The sequence below is a fragment of the Oryctolagus cuniculus genome, chromosome 2 (assembly GCF_964237555.1).
Source record: "Oryctolagus cuniculus chromosome 2, mOryCun1.1, whole genome shotgun sequence".
Taxonomy (NCBI): Eukaryota; Metazoa; Chordata; class Mammalia; order Lagomorpha; family Leporidae; genus Oryctolagus; species Oryctolagus cuniculus.
The window spans coordinates 89,372,788-89,387,494 of NC_091433.1; the positions used below are offsets into that span (position 1 = coordinate 89,372,788).

Here is a 14,707-nt window from a genome sequence, read left to right on the forward strand (position 1 = left end):
ATCTGGTCCATGAAATAAGATCAACCTGAGTTGTCTAGATCTCCCCTAAGATTTCTGGGGAAAGAAGTTCTCTTCTTTGATAAGTATTTCTATGAGGGCCAGCAGAATGTTCCAAGCCTGTTCTGAGTGTCAATGTTGACTTCTCTTGATGAAAAAGTTACTTGAAGCCGGCGCCACGGCTCACTAGGCTAATCCTCCGCCTTGCGGCGCCAGCACACCGGGTTCTAGTCCTGGTCAGTGCGCCGGATTCTGTCCCGGTTGCCCATCTTCCAGGCCAGCTCTCTGCTGTGGCCAGGGAGTGCAATGGAGGATGGCCCAAGTACTTGGGCCCTGCACCCCATGGAAGACCAGGATAAGTACCTGGCTCCTGGCTTTGGATCAGCGTGGTGCGCCGGCTGCAGTGGCCATTGGAGGGTGAACCAATGGCAAAGGAAGAGCTTTCTCTCTGTCTCTCTCTCTCACTATCCACTCTGCCTGTCAAAAAAAAGTTACTTGAATATATAAATTTGAATCAGAGGTCTCAGCCTAGGAGAGAGATATAGGGTATTCTCGAATATACAAAAGGCTGTGTTGTAGGGCACAATCCTAATTTGCATTTTAATGGTTCTAAGAATGTTCAATTTTGTATTTTCCCAGATAGGCCCAGGATTTGATTAGACTGAAAGATCTTCTGAGCAAGTTTAGTGTTTATCATTAAATAAGAGACTCCAGTGTATACTAAGAAGTCAAACAGTTTGTTTCCCAGTCCCATTTTTTTACCCAGGGCTCCTATAGGAAAATCCAAATTGGCTTTTCTAAAAATATGGGGACCTCTGGTGCTTCACTAGTTTCTCATTTAAGAGCTTTTTTAAACCATTGTGGGTACTGAGCCTTTTTACTTTAAAAAAGAAATTTGAGCCATTTTTTGCTTTATTTTTTTTTTTAACTTGGGACAAACCTTTTGTAAATGTCCTTATTCCTTATAGTAACAAAACCGGCATTCTTTTTTATATATAATTTTATTAATTGAGTTTTAATTGGTTTTTAAATTCGTATTATGGAAGCATATTTCAAACATTTTATATATGTATCTTTTTTTTCTATCAACTTTGTTTTTTTTTTTTTAACTTTTATTTAATGAATATAAATTTCCAAAGTACAGCTTATGGATTACAATGGCTTCCCCCCCATAACGTCCCTCCCACCCACAACCCTCCCCTTTCCCACTCCCTCTCCCCTTCCATTCACATCAAGATTCATTTTCGATTCTCTTTATATACAGAAGATCAGTTTAGCATACATTAAGTAAAGATTTCAACAGTTTGCTCCCACACAGAAACATAAAGTGAAAAATAATAGATGATTTTTTAAATGATGATGAAATCAGATCAGACCTATTGTCATGTTTATGAGCATGAGGATACTTCCCCATCCTTCTCTCCCTCCCTCCCTCAGTCTCAGTCATTGTAATTTTTACATTGGCATGATTTCAGTTTACTTTATAATCACAAGTTAACACTCCACTAAAGAATTATACAAGTAGTAAGTAAAAAAACCACTGTTCCTCTAGAGTATAGATAAGGGGTATAAAGAATGATCAGATCCCAAAGTATCAGTTTCAATCATATGCATTATATTCTTTCATACTCTGTATCTTAGTTACCTCAAATCAGGACAAAATATACATTTGCCTTTTGGAGCCTGGGTTATATCAAAATAGTATAACTTGTGAAGGACATATTTTAAAAGGTTCATCCAACCTTTAAAATGTTTTATTTCTGGAGCACTTTGCCCAGTCAAAGTCATATTTGTCCGAATATTTTTCAGGGGCCTCAGAATAGGCCTCAGTTCATAACTGGAAAACCTGATATGCAAATTCTGGTGGATCTTTCTGAGGCTTTTGTTTTTTGTCTTATTTAAAATTTTTTTCTTATGCATCCCCATTATTATTCCTGAATATATCTCCTATAAATGCAACATTCCTCTATAGGGGTGGTGGAATTTGTTTCTGGAAAATATGAGTATCCACTAAGTAAAGATAGTGAGCCTCTCCCTTAGCTTTATCAATATCATCTTCCTTCATCTCCAGTGAGCAACATATTCATGAGAGTATGTTTATTGTTCCACCTGTGAAGAGAGGTGGGAAAAAAAGAGCTCCATCATACAAAGAGGGGTTCTCTTGATAAACGTCTCTTACTATATATACTGGCACAGCATATATTTCCCTGCTCTGAAAGAGGCACCTGTCCTGAATTGAGTGTCTTGTTGTTTCTCAATTTGAGAGACCAGATTAGGCTTCTGATCACAGCATCATGCTAGGTGGAGGCTCAGTACATTTCCCCATAAGGGGAGAGTTTGGGTCCTACTATGTAAAAGTAGAGCAGCCAGTGTGGACCACAAGCGAGGTTATCTGTGAGATGCAAGTGACGTTGCCATAGAATAGCAGCTGGGGAATTAGGCAGAGCACTTAGCATGGAGCTTCCAGGGTGAGTAATGCAAGGGCAAGTGGCAGATTTATTGCCTGGGTTCTTGTGTCTGATATAAGAAAGATTATTTGAGGATGAGTTGAAGTAAAGGTTGGTGGAAGATTTAATTTTAGCAAGGCACAAGTGCACAGTTGAGAAGAGAGTCTTGGTACACTAAAGTGAGCTGTATACATTGAGATTTTGGAACTAACTTTTTAATATAAATCTTGAAGTAGTGTAGGATATTCCTTAGTGTTGGTACCTGGGGTGGAGTTTTCCAGGAAAGGGTAGAGGTTTCTAGAAATTTGGTGACTGCCCATTTTCCAGTGATTCTGGGAAATCTAGATGTATTATGGCATTCTGTAAATGATGGAGAAAGGGTAGTAATTTTATTATAATGATAATATTATAGGCTACAGATCATTGTGAGGGCATGACTAGCAACCATATTGCCCATTTCCAGTGTGATCTGTACCTGGAGTCATGGTTTTTTTTGCAACAGTAATTTGGGATTACCTCAGCCACAGCACAAAGGTAAGGAGAGTGAAGCGTAGAGTTGGTGGGGATGTCAGTAGGTGCTTTCCCTTTTTAGCTGCCTCTTTTATGCTAGTACAAAGCATAAATGCCTAGACATTGGACATTTCATCATTTTTTTTCTTTCACAAAGAAACTCTAATCGTAGGACACTATAATAATTTAAGTAACTATTTATGGACCATAATTTTTTTATTTAAAAATATGTTGAGGGTGATCTGTGTTATGATAAATTATTTCATTTTGTTCATAGTTTTGTAGCAGTACTATTATCATTTATCTGAAATATACCACAGCACGCTCTTTTTAAGGGTGTAGGGCTTATTTCACATCCTGTTTTCTGCTTGCGACAGAAAATGAAAGAGCAAGAGAGATTCAACTATAGACAAACCAGAACCAAGACAAAAGTAACCATACAAAGGGTTTAGTTGCAAACAATCACAAAAGGATTTGGCTATTGAAATGAAGACAACCATAAAAGAAATTTGGGTACAAGTCCTATAAATTATTTTCCTCTCTCTAACAGGAATCCAAGATCAAATCAAATACACATTAATCTTCCTAAAGGAGTTTCCCAAAACAGAGGAGAAGGTGGTACTCAGTTGTACATACCAAGTCAACTTGCCCTGCTCCAAGGCAGAACAGAGGACCCACAGAATCAGACATTCCTTTGCTTCCACAGTATAGTGCTTGAGGCACTGGACACCTCTGTGGAGAGCCCAGGGGAAAGTCTCAGAACAAAGAGTTTTGACATCTGATAGATGTTTCCCATTGAGGGTCCTCTGAACATGTGTTGGCTCCCCTTACACAGCTTGTTCTTGTTTGGTGGAACAAAAATTGTCACCAAGTTCACAATCATCTGCCTACCACATGAAAAACCTGATAACTCAAGGGTGAAGTGTTGTAGCAACAAAAGTGAGTTTAATTGGAGTACTAGTAAGCTGAGACATTTACCGGACTGGTGTCCTATAAGACCCATCTTTCCTGTTGCATTGTAACTAGTCCATTTTAAGTATGAGCAGCACAAAAGGGGTCAAGTTCAAAAGTTGGGGAATCACTATAGATACCTGACACGAACAATTGCACCAGAAGCATTGTGGTTGCATCTGTGATTGGTTAGTTGACTTTGGAAATGTGGGTATGTTCAAGCTGCTCCTACATACCATTAAGAAGGCAATCGTTTCTTTGCATTCCCTCCTTAGGTCCCAGGGGGATGGGCACTCTGGGTAAGAGCTATTTGCAGGTACTCCCAGATGCAAGCAGATTTCTGCAGGTGGCTGACATGTCCATGTGTAGAGCTGGGCAGAAATCTTCTGATCAAAGCTGAAGGTAGCGAAGCACTTACCAAGCCTTTTCCCCCATTTCAGTTACAGCTTCCAAACAAATGCAGCCACATGTCCTCCACGCCTTCCAAGTTGGGGTTATTAGAACCTCATCTCTTAGGACAGTCAGCTTTCTCTCCTGCTTTGCCTAGGAGCTCCCAGTTTCTTCATTTTTGACTAAATTTCTACCAATTGCCTACACGTGTGACTGACTCAGGTTACTTTAGGGAAAGGCAGGTATTTATAATTAGTTTGTGAAGCTAACTCATAAGCTGAACATTTTAACATAATTTACATTAACATCCATAAAAAATATAGCACTTCTTTGTTTGGATTGCATTTAGACGTACAAACTAAATATGAACAAGTGAGTGAATGAGTTCCGCACTTTGGAGAAGTTTATAGAAGAGATAGTATCATAAGCACACTAAAACACAGCCTACATGTCCTCAACTGTTCACAATTGTGCTAATACGGGTGCTCTGATTTCTCTTAAAGTTTTAGTTTCCCATGTTCTGGAGTTATTGACTTTGTGATCTTTCTGAAGTTATCAAATATTTACAGGTCTACTAATTTCCCTTGTAAAGTTTTCATTTTCTTGTATTGTCTAGTATTTCTTTCTTTCTTTTTAAGATTTATTTATTTATTTGAAAGACAGAGTTAGAGAGACAGAGACAGAGAAAGTGGTCTTCCATCCACTGGTTCACTCCCCAGATGGCTGCAACGGCTGGAGCTGTGGCGATCCAAAGCCCGGAGCCAGGAGCTTCCTTCGGTTCTCCCACATTGGTGCAGTGGCCCAAGCACTTGGACCATCTTCTACTGCTATCCCAGGCCATGGCAGAGATTGGGATCAGAAGAGGAGCAGCTGGGACAATAACCGGTGCCCATATGGGATGCAAGCGCTTCAGGCCAGTTTGTTAACCTGCTGTGTCACAGCGCCGGCCCCGAGTATTTTTTTCTTAAAGTTACTTCAATCCACTGCTGTTCCAGAATAGCTCTTATGGCCACAGGCTGTTTCCAGGCTACACTGCAGCATTATGTGGTGTCTCTCCTTGAGTCACTGCATCCCTCTGAAATCTACATTATTTTTACATCAATTCTCTCTGTTGTTCTTGAATATTCCCTGACATAGCCACCCTTTAGTAGATATTTGTGGGGAGCAACTCGGACTAGACTAAGTTACTGGAATTAAAACTTATTCTATGCATCTGCTCTCCCACAATATGGCGCTGAGAAGGGAGTAAACAACTTCTACGCAACTGCCTCTCGCCAACTTGAGTGATGACCTGCAGGAGCTGATCCTGCTCCTGATTGGAGGAGAGCAGCGTGCTCGGCGTGTGGGTAGCAGAGTTGGGATTGGTGGAAGAGGACTATAAAGGAGGAGAGAGACAACATGCACCAGGAACATCTAAAGGGAACATCCGGATAACATCTGAGCAGCCCCCAAGAGAGCCGGCCGGCAGTGTGCCGCTCCCCCGCGGAAGTGGGGAAAGTGGCAGGGGGAGCCGCCCTTCCACGGAGGTGGAAGGATTGGCAGCCAACCTGGGAAGAACCAGCAGCAAACCTGGGAAGGGCCGAGCAGACAAAAGAACAGCGCAGGGTCCTGTGTCGTTCCTCTGCGAAGAGGGGGAGTGACAGATATTGATTGCTTTCTACAAACTAAGTATGTGAGAAAAGCTGTTTTTCCCTTTGCCTCTGGTCTCTGTCACTATCACCATGGCAGTTGTGGTGCACGGTTTCAGTACTTCAGTTCTCCCAGCATTTCACTCACCTAGGAGCATTTAAATAATAAACAAGAGCCAAAATCAACAATCAAATCAAAAGATGTCCATTTCATTCCCATACATTTTTGTATTATATATTCACTGTAAGAAATCAGAGAAAACATATGATATTTGTCTTTTTCAGACTGGCTTATTTCACTAACCATTTATGTATACTTTTAAAAGTTTTTCCTGTTGGAAAGCAAGTGAGAGATGTTGGTAGACAACTCCTTGGGCAGACACAATTAAACATGATTTTTTAAAAAGCAGAAATCTACATAGGAGGACTCCTAATTACATATTTGAATCTCCAAGGCTTTTGGGGAACACTAGCTATATTAAAAAGAGAATGTTACTTGTAGTAGTTGAAAAAACAACTCTAAGTTTAGGAGTTACAACCTTAGCAGAGGTGTTAAGATCAAAATTATGCCATTTTCATCACTGAATTATTGCTAACTAATCTTTTATATTAACTTCTCTGTGAATTAATCTCGATTAATTTTTCAATTCATTTTTCTCTTCTAGATTATTTAAAGATTAGAAATAATCTATAGGTAGCAAATAGAAAAGAGGCCCAAAAATTTTATTTTGACTATTGGGAATAATGAGTATGAAAACAGAAATTTGGCAGATATTTATTTTTTACTACAAACTTGAAGGGAAAGAGGAAGTTGCCCTACTAAGTAAATATAACATTGAGAGGCTCTATTATATCAATCTAAAAGTGTTATTTATTTACATCAGAAACACAGGAAAGCACCCAAGTTAGTAGTAGTAGTAAGTAAATACATTAGGAATGTTAAAAATAAGTATCTATTTGAATTTGAAATGAAATTCTTAGGCTGCATTTAATTTCTAAGTATTGATTGAGTTGAAGAATTGGTGGAGTATTGCACCAATAATCTATGAATCTTTATTAATCTAAACTGCTAATATTTAAATCATTTAGTATTTTAATTCCATTTAGTAAACTTCTCTTAAGTTTATTGGAAACTTAATCCTGGGGGTATTTCGAGAGATGTGGAGGGAGAGAGAGAAGTTTGGCTATATTCTTAGAATTGTATCTATGCAATGCATGGAACCTGTTCTCTTTACATTAAAAAATGTAAAAAAATATTGGAGTTAAAGAATTGAACCTAGGGGCTGGTGCTATGGTGTAGCAGGTAAAAGCCACTGCCTGGAGTGCCGGCATCCCATATGTGTGCTGGTTCAAGTCCCAGCTGCTCCACTTCTGATCCAGCTCTCTGCTATGGCCTGGGTAAAGCAGTACAGGCTGATCCAAATCCTTTGGCCTCTGCACCTGCATGGGAGACCTGGAAGAAGCTCCTGGCTCCTGGCTTTGAATTGGTGCATCTCTGGCTGTTGCGACCAATGGGGGAGTGAACTAGTGGATGGAAGACCTCTCTTTCTCTCTCTCTGCCTCTCCTTCTCTCTGTGTTTAACTTTGACTTTCAAATAAATAAATCTTTTAAAAAAGAATTGAACCTAATAAGATGTAAGATCAATAAATTAGCATATAGAATACATTTATAACTAGGGCTGCTTTACTCATTAGGTGCTGTAGGCACAGTCCTTCATTCCTGTATTATTCTTCAATGGCCAAAAAACTTTTTATAACCTGAAAACCTAAAATATTATGTCTAAGGTATAAAAAATTAAATCAATATATTAAATTTAAAAAAACAAATATGTTGTTATTCATAGGTATTTCAGTAAAAAAATGTTTTCTCATTGTAAGTACTTCTGATTAAGGATGACAGTTCCCCTGAAATCACAGAAAATCATAATACTTCAACATGAACTATTCACTAGACAGTATCTCAACTGTATGGTTTGCAGTGGAAGGGAATTTAGTATCAGTGCCTTGACCGTGTTTTGTTTTTTCCTCCACAGTGACTAGTAATTCCTCCAGAAGACAATGGATGACATCAGGGATCTCACAGAGAAATGAGAATTCTACCTTCCCTACCCTGGTCACAGCTGAAGGAATTAATAAACTGAGTGTGGACGAGCTTGCATGCCAGCATGTCTGTTTTTCTTTTCTTTTCTTTTTTTTCATTTCTTTCCTTTCCTAAGTCTGCTTTTCTTTCCCACTTACAACAACGCAGAATTCAACCACTTGGGCTATACCTCTGACATTGCAGGATCCTTAATTGAAGAGGGCATTCCAACTAGGGCATCTCTAGTCCTATTAGAATCCTTGAGCTCTTCCCATTGTCCTCTCCTTGACTTTTCAGCACCTGCCATCTCCTTCTCATTTACTTCCCAGGGCTCCATGTGTATCCTCTGTCCTCACTCAGTATGGTCTCTGGCTGGTTAGACCATGCTGTTCCTCCAGGATCTTCTCACCAGACACAGCTGACCCCATGAAGATCTAGGAAATCCAGGTGTTTAACCTTCTGTGCTCCCCATAGCCTAACCTGGACTTCTGTGAGAGGCTCTGTTTTGCCTTAGGGACTGTACTTGCCTGACTGGGAACCTCTACCAGCTAGCTTTCCCTTGCCCTTTATCCAGGTGACCAACAGGGCCAGAAGACAGGCAGCTTCCAAAAGACCAAAAGGGTTTGAGCTTGACTCTCAGTGAAGAAAGCTAACCCATGTTCAGAATTTGGTGCGAAGAAATGAATTAGGAAAAGTTTTTTCATGTTCCATTTTCTAAGGAAAAAAATGTGTAAAATCATTTAGGTCTTTAATTATTTGTTTTGCCAAAGTTCAGTAATGATTTTCTCTGGAACTAATGATTTGGGAAGGGGTTAAAATGACAGATTCAATTTAACAGAACTATTAAAAATTCTACTTGATTTTATTTATTTGACAGGTAGAGTTATAGACAGTGAGAGAGACAGAGAGAAAGGTCTTCCTTCCGTTGGTTCACTCCCCAAATGACCGCCATGGCCAGCGCTGTGCCAATCCGAAGCCAGGAGCCAGGTGCTTCCTCCTGGTCTCCCATGGGGTGCAGGGCCCAAGCACTTGGGCTATCCTCCACTGCCCTCCCAGGCCACAGCAGAGAGCTGGACTGGAAGAGGAGCAACCAGGACTAGAACCAGGTGCCCATAAGGGATGCCGACGCCGTAGGCAGAGAATTAACCAACTGAGCCACCGTGCCGGCCCCCAACTTGATGATAGTTTGTAAAGCTTATTAGTTTTCCTTGATGGTCAATATCTTGGTATAAATTCATTTAAAAAACTATACATGGATTTCAAAAGAATTTTACACTGAAATATATATAACTTTTTGGCTTTGTTTTAAATGTGAATATAGAAAGATTTATTTGAAATGATATCTTCAATGGATTTTATTTCTATCAAAGTATACACATGATTTTCATGATTATTGTTATGAAGACACTTTTAAATATAAATTTTGATATAGTTAGTTTTTAAATGACCAGTCAGGGGCGGAGCCAAGATGGCGGAATAGTGAGGGCGCGCACCGATAGTCCGGGAAAATTTAGTTTAATAAAAGGGGAGTTACGGTAGCCTCAGAAAAAAGAACCAGGAAAATATTGCAGAGGAAACTCTTCTGGATCGAGTGGCTGTGAATCGGAGGACTTACTGGGAGAACAAGGTTGCCCTCCGCGCGGAAGCCCAGCCGCGGGAGCCGCGGGTGCCGCGGAAGCCGCAGGGTCTGCGCGCCAGTGCGGGAAGGGGAGTGCATGTCACACAGACAACAACGGGGAGAGTTGCGATGTCCAGGGCTCTGAGTCCACACATCGACGCTGGAAGGGGAGGTGAGCTCAATAACCTGAGACATTGGCGGGGAAACAGGGGTCAGAATCTAGAGGGGGACCGGAAAGTGCAGCAAACTCACTACCAGAAAGAAAAAAAAAAAAAGCTTGGGGGGTTTCTCTTTCCCCTAACCTTGCAAAGGTTGCAAGCCTGCAAGGCTTGAAGAATTCGAAAGAGACAAAGAGCAGGCACCCTCTCTGGATTTACATATCAACAGAGGAGAGCTAAGGAACTGAGTCACTACAATTCAGAAGCCTAGGCAACCCAGTGGGAGTCCAGAGGAGCCTAAACAGACCCTTTGGGTAGAAGGCAGAGACTGGAAGCTAAATACCATCAATTCTGCACAGCCGTGCCGTGTGGTGTTACTTACCCCCTGAATAAATAAAATAAAATAAATAAATAAATAAATAAATAAATAAAAAGAGAGAGATTTACCACGCATAACCTGAGGGTGTCACCTTTGCACACCCTTAACCAGGAAGAACCAAGCAGAGCTCTCAGGCCACACCCATCTCAAGCCTCCAAGGCTCCTCCAACAGCAGGCAGTCCACTTAACACAGACATAGTATAAAATGAAATAAATAAAAAAACAACAACACACAGTGACGAAAGAAGAATTAACTATGCCAAGCAACAAACACAGAAATCGAGGGAACGGAATCAACGATGACACTATGATGCCTCCAAATAAACAAAACACCCCAAGACAAGATTATGAAGATGATGAGATAGAAGAAATGCAAGATACAGATTTCAAAACATTTATGATAAGAACATTTAGAAGTTTTCAAAAGCAAAACCTTGAACTACAGAAATGCTTATTGGACAGGATTGAAAATCTCTCTCGTGAAAATGAAATTTTAAGGAAGAATCAAAATGAAACTCAGAAACTAGTAGAACAGGAAAGTGTGATAGTGAAGAGAAATCAAAATGAAATGAAGAGCTCAATAGATCAAATGACAAACACATTAGAGAGCCTTAAAAACAGAATGGGTGAAGCAGAAGAGAGAATATCGGACTTAGAAGATAGAGCACAGGAAAACATACAGTCAAACCAAAGAAAAGAAGAGGAAATTAGATATCTAAAAAATATTGTTGGGAATCTACAGGATACTATTAAAAAAAAAAAAACCAACATTCGAGTTCTAGGAGTTCCTGAAGGCATGGAGAGAGAGAAAGGATTAGAAGGCCTTTTTAGTGAGATACTAGCAGAGAACTTTCCGGGTTTGGAGAAGCACAGAGACAACCTAGTACAGGAAGCTCATAGAACCCCCAATAAACATGACCAAAAGAGATCCTCACCACGACACGTGGTAATTAAACTCTCCACAGTGAAACATAAAGAAAAGATCCTAGAATGTGCAAGAGAGAAACGTCAGAGTACTCTCAGAGGATCTCCAGTCAGACTCACAGCAGATTTCTCATCAGAAACACTACAGGCTAGGAGGGAATGGCGAGACATAGCACAGATGCTAAGAGAGAAAAATTGCCAGCCCAGAATATTATATCCTACTAAGCTCTCATTTGTGAATGAAGGTGAAATAAAGACCTTTCATAGCAAACAGAAATTGAAAGACTTTGTGGCCACTCGTCCGGCCCTGCAAAAGATACTTAAAGATGTGCTATACTCAGAAACACAAAAACACGGCCATCAATATGAAAGAAGGTAAAGGAAGAACACCTACCAGTAAAAGAGCATGGGAAGCTCAAAGCATATACTAGAAAATATTTCCGGGAAAATGGCAGGGCAAAGTCACTACGTATCAATAGTCACATTGAACATTAATTGTCTGAATTCTTCAGTTAAAAGACACCGTTTGGCTGACTGGCTCAAAGAACACAATCCAACTATTTGTTGCCTACAAGAAACACATCTCTCTAACAAAGAGGCATGCAGACTGAAAGTGAAAGGTTGGAAAAAGATATTCCATGCCAACAGAAACCAAAAAAAAGCAGGTGTAGCCATATTAATATCAGACAAAATAAACTTTAATACAAAAACTGTTAGAAGAGACAAAGAGGGACACTATATAATGATTAAGGGTTCAATTCAACAGGAAGATGTAACTATTATAAATGTATATGCACCTAATTACAGGGCACCGGTCTTTTATTTAAAAGATATGTTAAGGGACATAAAGGGAGATTTAGATTCCAATACAATAGTACTGGGGGACTTCAATACTCCACTCTCAGAAATAGACAGATCATCCGGACAGAAGATCAACAAGGAAACAGCAGATTTAATTGACACTATTGTCCAAATGGATCTAACAGATATCTACAGAACTTTCAATCCTACATCTACAGACTTCACATTCTTCTCAGCAGTGCATGGAAACTTCTCTAGATTTGATCACATACTAGGCCATAAAGCAAGTCTCAGCAAATTTAAAGGAATTAGAATCGTACCATGCAGCTTCTCAGACCACAGCGGAATGAAGATGGATATTAGCAACTCAGAAAACCCCAGAAAGTATGCAAACACATGGAGACTGAACAACATGCTCCTGAATGAACACTGGGTCATTCAAGAAATCAAAAGAGAAATCAAAAACTTTCTGGAAGTAAATGAAGACAACAACACAACATATCAAAACTTATGGGATACAGCAAAAGCAGTATTGAGAGGCAAATTTATAGCAAAAGGTGCCTATATCAAGAAATTGGAAAGGTACCAAATAAATGAGCTTTCAGCGCATCTCAAGGACCTAGAAAAACTGCAGCAAACCAAAGCCAAATCTAGTAGGAGAAGAGAAATAATTAAAACCAGAGAAGAAATTAACAGGATTGAATCCAAAAAAAAAAAAAAAAAAAAACTACAAAAAATCAGCCAAGCGAGAAGCTGGTTTTTTGAAAAAATAAACAAAATTGACACCCCATTGGCCCAATTCACTAAAAAAAGAAGAGAAAAGACCCAAATCAATAAAATCAGAGATGAAAAAGGAAACGTAACAACAGACACCACAGAAATAAAAAGAATCATCAGAAATTACTACAAGGACCTGTATGCCAGCAAACAGGAAAACCTATCAGAAATGGATAGATTCCTGGACACATACAATCTACCTAAATTGAACCATGAAGACATAGAAAACCTAAAGAGACCCATAACTGAAACAGAAATTGAAACAGTAATAAAGACCCTCCCAATAAAGAAAAGCCCAGGACCAGATGGATTCACTGCTGAATTCTACCAGACATTTAAAGAAGAACTGACTCCAATTCTTCTCAAACTATTCAGAACAATCAAAAAAGAGGGAATCCTCCCAAATTCTTTCTATGAAGCCAGCATCACCTTAATCCCTAAGCCAGAGAAAGATGCAACACTGAAAGAAAATTACAGATCAATATCCCTGATGAACATAGACGCAAAAATCCTCAATAAAATTCGGCCAATAGAGTACAACAACACATCAGGAAAATCATCCACCCAGACCAAGTGGGATTCATCCCTGGTATGCAGGGTTGGTTCAACATTCGCAAATCAATCAATGTGATTCACCACATTAACAGACTGCAAAAGAAAAACAATATGATTATCTCAATTGATGCAGAGAAAGCATTCGATAAAATTCAACACCCTTTCATGATGAAAACTCTAAGCAAATTGGGTATTGAAGGAACATACCACAATATAATCAAAGCAATTTATAAAAAACCCACAGCCAGCATCCTATTGAATGGGGAAAAGTTGGAATCTGGCACCAGGCAGGGATGCCCACTCTCACCACTGCTATTTAACATAGTTCTGGAAGTTTTAGCCAGAGCCATCAGACAAGAAAAATTCATCAAAGGAATACAAATTGAGAAGGAAGAAGTCAAACTATCCCTCTTTGCAGATGATATGATTCTTTATTTAGGGGACCCAAAGAACTCTACTAAGAGACTATTGGAACTCATAGAGAAGTTTGGCAAAGTGGCAGGATATAAAATCACTGCACAAAAATCAACAGCCTTTGTATACACAAGCAATGCCATGACTGAGAAAGAACTGCTAAGATCAATGCCATTCACAATAGCTACAAAAACGATCAAATACCTTGGAATAAATTTAACCAAGGACGTTAAAGGTCTCTACGATGAGAATTACAAAATCTTAAAGAAAGAAATAGAAGAGGATACCAAAAAATGGAAAAATCTTCCATGCTCATGGATTGGAAGAATCAACATCATCAAAATGTCCATTCTCCCAAAAGCAATTTATAGATTCAATGCAATACCAATCAAGATACCAAAGACATTCTTCTCAGATCTAGAAAAAATGATGCTGAAATTCATATGGAGGCACAAGAGACCTCGAATAGCTAAAGCAATCCTGAACAACAAAAACAAAGCCGGAGGCATCTCAATACCAGATTTCAGGACATACTACAGGGCAGTTGTAATCAAAACAGCATGGTACTGGTACAGAAACAGATGGATAGACCAATGGAACAGAACTGAAACACCAGAAATCAACCCAAACATCTACAGCCAACTTATATTTGACCAAGGATCTAAAACCAATTTCTGGAGCAAGGACAGTCTATTCAATAAATGGTGCTGGGAAAACTGGATTTCCACGTGCAGAAGCATGAAGCAAGACCCCTACCTTACACCTTACACAAAAATCCACTCAACATGGATTAAAGACCTAAATCTGCGTCCTGACACCATCAAGTTACTAGAGAACATTGGAGAAACCCTTCAAGATATTGGCACAGGCAAAGAGTTTCTGGAAAAGACGCGGGAGGCACAGGCAGTCAAAGCCAAAATCAACTATTGGGATTGCATCAAATTGAGAAGTTTCTGTATTGCAAAAGAAACAGTCAGGAGAGTGAAGAGACAACCGACAGAATGGGAAAAAATATTTCCAAACTATGCAACTGATAAAGGGTTGATAACCAGAATCTACAAAGAGATCAAGAAACTCC

The 14,707-nt window shown here is 39.5% G+C and overlaps 2 protein-coding genes across 8 annotated transcripts in view; both read left to right on the forward strand.

Moving 5' to 3' along the window:
• The window catches only part of LOC138848517 (disintegrin and metalloproteinase domain-containing protein 32-like), a 48,354-nt gene extending 39,534 nt beyond the window's left edge, over positions 1-8,820 (forward strand). For 2 of the 3 annotated variants that reach the window (XM_070068583.1, XM_070068584.1), the window contains one exon: positions 7,957-8,820. In XM_070068583.1, coding sequence (XP_069924684.1) covers positions 7,957-8,138 — 182 coding nt within the window. In that variant the 3' untranslated portion in view covers positions 8,139-8,820. The remainder of the gene's footprint in view (positions 1-7,956) is intronic. The other variant, XM_070068585.1, reaches the window with a different exon arrangement.
• LOC138843046 (disintegrin and metalloproteinase domain-containing protein 32-like) overlaps positions 1-14,707 on the forward strand; it is a 498,529-nt gene that overhangs the window by 192,111 nt on the left and 291,711 nt on the right. The window lies entirely within an intron of this gene.